We start from the raw sequence: 6,150 nt of genomic DNA, 5'->3' as shown, positions 1-6,150 counted from the left end.
GGAGTGAGCAGGCGAGCAGGGGTGCAGTTGGGGGCAAGCAGGTCAGTGGGGAGGGGAGGTGGGGGTGAGCAGGCCAGCAGGGAGAGTAGTTGTGGGTGATCAGGCTGGCAGGAGGGGCATTTGGGGACGAGCAGGCCGGCAGGCAGAGTGGTTAGGGGCAATCAGGCAGGCAGGTGAGCGGTTAGGTGCCAGCAGTCCCAAATTGTGAGAGGGATGTCCGACTGCCGGTTTAGGCCCAATCCCTGTAAACCGGCAGTAGGACATCCTTCAAGGGGTCCCAGATTGGAGAGAGTACAGGCCGGGCTGAGGAACACCCCCTCCCCCTGCACAAATTTCGTGCACCAGGCCACTAGTACTTTCATAAGATACAATAAGTGTGGTAGTTTTTTTGAAAAAACAAGATATACAAATATACTTTAAAAATTACTTAAAGATTTCCTCCTTTTGATTTGAATGGGGTTTTGTAGGGGTTTTTTTTGAGGGAGAAGAGATTACTTTAGGTACCATACATTAACAAATTTCACGACGTTAAAGTCAATGTATAGTGCTATAATTACTTCTTATTTATAAATTTCAATATATTTCTTTCAACTTTTTTTCACTAAAAATACACTACATATCATAATTAAAAACAAACTTTACCTCCAATGCTGTACTGAATTTGTCCATTCTTCGAGACGACCAAAATTCTATGATGTCCAGTGTCTGCTATTACCAATCTCTTAGAAAGATGGTCTACTGTTACTTTGCCAGGAAACAGCAATGGTGAAGGTGGCAAAGAATCTTTATAGAGTTTTATTCCAATTTTATTAGCTCTGATCTGTCCCCTGTCTTTGTAATACTTTAAAGCTATTGAAGTATACAAAAACAATTTCTCTTTGTGTCCCTCTCCAATCAACGAAAACAACATGTTTCCACGGGGTCCAAGAATGACCACAGTTGGCCAGCAGGACACCTCCAGTTCTTGCCAAAGGCAGGCATCTGCATCGTTAACCACAGGGTGGGTGATGTCATATCGAAGAACAGCACTCTTAATGTTATCCAGGACTTTTTCATTTGGAAACTTAGCCGAGTGAACACCAACAATCAGAAGACCATCTAAATGAAAAAAGTTAAATATTATGAAATATTAAAGCCTGAATAGCATCATCCACATATTAGGCATTGGCTCATTAAATATAAATAGTCCAGAGGAAAAAAACAATAAAAAAGGCAGAACTAAATTAGTGTGTATATTGGACTGCATTTAAACACAGGTCTAAAAAAAATTAACATTCAAGGTTTCTTTTATTTCTAGAACATTTTCTTGGATTCTAACTTTAGATATTAGTTCCGGTCAGTTGTTTCGATTTTATTCTTCAGAGTCTCCAAGTAGTCTTATGTTGGACCTCTTCTTCTGTCTTCCAATCCAATCATTTTTTAACTCTTGTTATTTTTCTTTAGCTCATTTTTATTCCCCAAGTTTTATCCCCTGCTTTACTTCCATCCCCTTATTCCATTTTTACATGAATTTATTGTCCCTTTGGCTCAATTTACTACTCATTTCTAATATAATTCTGACCTTTTCCTTCTATTTCTTTTCTGAGTTCAATCAGGACATTTCTTCTTCTTTTTTTTTTTTCTTTTTGGTTCATTTCTGTTTAGGTTTTGAATTTTGATACAAGTTGCTTTTTCATTATTCCTAAAATGTTTGAAAATATGTAATTCAATTGAAAAATTTACAGTTTTTGCCAATATTGTGATCATTTTTTAAGTGAGAATTTTCATCAGCATTTCAATTCTGAGTCACATTTTCAACTTTTTAAGGTTTTATATGGAAATGTTTTTAACATTCCCTTCATGTTATGGACAGGGCTCTCAACTTGAGAGCGCCCTCTTCTGACAGTTCCCTTTTTCTGTGTATTTAATCACACAGAACAAAAGTAGGAAGGACTTAGCCCCAAGTGTCCTTTCCCTTTGCTGAATCCTGTGAGTCCTCCTAAACCTGGTGGTGGTTTTAGGAATCCTGACACAAAATGAAATTACATATTGACTCATTAAAAAGTTTAGTTTCAGAATAAAATAAAAAATGCATTTTCTAATTTTTTATAAAGTATAAAAAAGCAAAATAGTATATGCTACATGATGAGAATTCCAGCATTTATTCAGCTGTATTATGGCATTTACGTTTTTAGAAATCTAATTTAATTATATATTAACACATACTAAGTAATCACAGTTTAAAATATGCCAAGTTTTCCTAATTGTTTTCTTACAAAACAAGGATACTTTTCCTTAGATAAAAGCCATTCTGCTAAATTTGGGTATCTAGACTAATAAAAGAGAAAAATGGTCATTGGCTAATCAGGGCTATATGCAAATTAACTGCCAACTAAGATTGGCAGTTAACTGCCAACAAAATGGCGGTTAATTTGCATATGTAGGCACAATGCAGGGAGGCGAAAGGGAAAGCAGGAAGAAGCCCCCTGCCACTGACAGTGATCGGAAACCCAGGGAGGAGCTAAGAGCTGGGGGGCAGGGCAAAGGCGGCCTTTGCCCTGCCCCCCAGCCATGATCGGAGAATCAGGTGCCTTTTCCGCCCTGGCCAGTGAGCAGGGTAGGGCTGGAGCCAGCAATGGGAGTTGGGAATGGTCGAAGCTGGCAGTCCCAGGAGCTAGGAATCCCTTGCCTCGGCCTAAAGCAGAGCCCACTGCTGCTCTTTTTCCCAGTTCCATCTAAATTGTCTCCTTTTCTGAGAAATCTTTTGCAATGCTTGTAGGCAAAGTTAGTCATTTCCTCAGGTTCCATAATGCTTTTCATTCAACTCTGATACATTGATACATATTTCCCCAGCAATTAAGCAGAGAACCTTACACCTAACACATGTTCAATAAATGTATTCATTTACAGGGGCTTGAAGAAGACACAGCATTCAAAACCTAAGAGAAGAGATACTCATAGTTCTTAAATCAATACAGATGAACTTCTGAAAACATGATTTAGCTACTGGGACTTTTGAGTTATTGGTAAATCTCACTGTTTGGCAATTTGAAGATATAACCTATTACAATTTAAAAGCAACTGAAGCTTCACTAGCACTGAAGATTTTATCTTTCACTCCTGTTTTTTAAGTTTCAAGATGTCCTTCACCTTGCACATGTATACTCTCTTCTCATCTTTACTCACAAGATCATTGACTCTTTCTCATTTTTATCTTTTATTAAGAGAAGAGCTTCAATTAATTTCAACCTAATTAAATGGAACCTTAAGTTTCATTTACCCCCCATGCTCTCTTTTAGGAAAAAGTAAACAGGAAAAAAAGTCTCTGAAAAAAATCTCAAACTTCTAAAGTAAATATTAAGATTAATCTCTTACATCTTCAGAATTTGCAATACCATAAAAGAGGATTTCCTAGTGTTTTGGAAGATATTTTTCATAAAGCAGGTCAAAGAAAGAGCACCTGTTATAGTATTCTGTATTGCACTGTTGTTCATGTCCATGTCATTCAAAATGAAAGAAATAATCACATTTCCTATTAAGAACTTTAAACCTTTGTATCACAGTTCTTGAGAAGAGTATAAAATCAGAGTCATACATTTAATTTTTTTATAGAACAAACTCAGGTAAATCTAGATATATAAAATTAACTTTTTAAAATACTTGATCCTGAGAAAAGTACATTATGTCCTATTCTTAGAGAAAAATATACTAAATTTACTAAGTGCTGGTTCTAGTATCACTACATTTAACTCTTCTGAAAAGGTACATGGAGTCCTTAATTCATAGATTAGAAATTATTTTAGAATTACTGAAGTCTTGCCAAACATTCATTCGCCTGTGAGGAAATGAGTCAGCTACTCTTCCAGTGTCTGTCTGTTAGAACCAATTAAAGGGCAATTACCTTTATCCGAGTAGGTGTGTTCTAAGGCATGGAGATCAGGCAGTAGGTGAATGCAGTTTATGCAGCAGTAGGTGAAGAAATCCAGGATGACCACTTTTCCGCCCAGGTCCTTGTAAACAGAAATAGGACCCTCCGTGTTCAGCCATTCTAACCCTGAAATTTACAAAAAATAAATGATCATGACTAAAAGGACAATTAATCTAAAATGTGAACCACTTATTTCTTAGAAGATGGGTGTGCAGAGAAGACAGGGGGAACAAAATGGGAAAGAGGCTGTAATGAGGCAGCCCTGCAAATATAGTAAGAAAAAGCTATCCAATTCTTTCAGAAACACTATAGCAGTCTGTGTAAGGAAGTAAGATCAACACATTTAGGTAAAAAACAAGAGGAAATATCAAATATTATTAAGAGGGCCTAAGTACACAATAAGGAACAAAAGGGCTACTGAAAATGAGTCAACCTTAAAAATAGCAAGACATGACTAAATATCAAAAAGGAGCAAAGTGTTCAAATCAAAGGTTAAACACACAAAATGCTTAAACCAATTTCATAAAAGAGCAGAAATGCTTAATTTGAAGGAGACCATAAATGCAAAATATTTTAAATGCAAAGTTAAGAAAAATACACTGTTACAGATTTCATGTAAACATTAGTTCCCTTCCCGCCAAAGAAAAATAAAATCTCCTTAATCTGCACTTTTGCAATTCAGAATTTATAATTATTTGACCATTATTTACAATTTTAACTATGCACTATGAAGATAGGTTTTGTTAACCTAACATTAAAAGTACTGCATTTTGCCCTGGCCAGTATGACTCAGTTGGCTAGAGCAACATCCCGTGCACTGAAGGTTGTGGGTTTGATGCCTGGTCAGGGCACATACATAGATTGTGGGTTTGATACCTGGTTGCATGCAAGAGGCAAATGATCAATCTTTCTCTCTCTACCTTCCTCTCTTTTGAAAAATCAATAATGAAAAAAAGTAAAGCATCTTCATTTAACCAACTTAAGAAGACAAAGATAATGAGTTTGTTGCTTATAAGTAAATAAAGGCAGCTACTAAAACTATTAATTATACTTTTAAAGTATAATTGACATACAATATTTAATTATACCTTAAAACAGGCATTTGGAAATATTTTATAGAAACTGAAAGCCAGAGTTGGGTGGATCCAGTGCATAATAAGAACTAGTGACTAATAACAGTAACTGGAGTTACTCAAATATTAAATTATTAAAAACACACACACACACACACACACACACCAGAAAACTGCTAATTAAATTACCACTTCTGCCAACTAATCCAACTTATTAAGGTTTTAGGGTGAACTCTTAATTATCCATTTTAATAAAGTGTTAATTATATGCCAGATCAAGTGATTATATACAATTTCAAGTTAATTAATGTATTTTTATATCCCAGTTGCAAAATATTTATGAACCTGTCTTTTAAATTTTTTTTCTGTAAACAGTAAAGAGCGACTTACATTGATGATGGCAGAGAAAATATTATTACATGTCAGTTATTGCGCTAGGTGCCTCTCAGGCTTAATAATATCATACATTTTATAAAAACAATAATGACAATCAATATAATTTTAAGAGCTGCTAACATTTACTGAACTCCCCTATCAACTAAGAACTTTAGGTATGTTACCTCCAGTCTACATAATAAACAGGAAAGGTAAATACTCATTCTATTTTGCAAGTGCGACATAGGCTTGGAGAAGTCAAGTAACTTGCTCAAAGTCTGCAGCTAACAAATGGAACAACTGGGATTTAATCGCAGGTCTGTCTGACCATCCATTATATCACACTAGTTCCCATAAACATGTGTTTCTTTTAAGAAATGAACAAAAACATATTATTTTTGAGATAGTTATGTTTATGACTTCTTGATATCAGTTTACTGATAAAGAAACCAAGAAAAAGTCATCTCTAGCATTCTGTCCTCAATAAATAGGTCCAGTAGGAAATGTGACTATGTCAAATACAAAGCTTGAATATTTTGTTACATTATTTACCAGTAAAAAGGTCAAATCTGAGGGTAATAAAATACACTCATTATAAGTACAAAGTCCAGAAAATAAAAACACTAGCCTAAATCCTAGCTGATGGCCTGCTCTTATAACTGTACTACATAACTAACTTCTCACAAAGTTTTTAAAAAATATGCATATATATCCTAGTATGTGTGTATACATACATATATATACACACACATATATATATTTATGTGTGTGTATATATCACACACACATAAATAT

At 35.2% G+C, this 6,150-nt stretch overlaps 1 protein-coding gene across 1 annotated transcript in view; it reads right to left on the bottom strand.

Moving 5' to 3' along the window:
- The window catches only part of NHLRC2 (NHL repeat containing 2), a 44,524-nt gene that overhangs the window by 36,527 nt on the left and 1,847 nt on the right, over positions 1–6,150 (bottom strand). The window contains exons 2-3 of the mRNA XM_006778732.2: positions 3,881–4,033; positions 643–1,098 (exon numbers count right to left, since the gene is read on the bottom strand). Coding sequence (XP_006778795.1) covers positions 643–1,098; positions 3,881–4,033 — 609 coding nt within the window. The remainder of the gene's footprint in view (positions 1–642; positions 1,099–3,880; positions 4,034–6,150) is intronic.

The sequence above is a fragment of the Myotis davidii genome, unplaced genomic scaffold (genome assembly GCF_000327345.1).
Source record: "Myotis davidii unplaced genomic scaffold, ASM32734v1 scaffold107, whole genome shotgun sequence".
Classification (NCBI taxonomy): Eukaryota; Metazoa; Chordata; class Mammalia; order Chiroptera; family Vespertilionidae; genus Myotis; species Myotis davidii.
The sequence above is the reverse complement of the archived record's forward strand: the minus strand, read 5'-3'. Positions and strand labels throughout refer to the sequence as shown.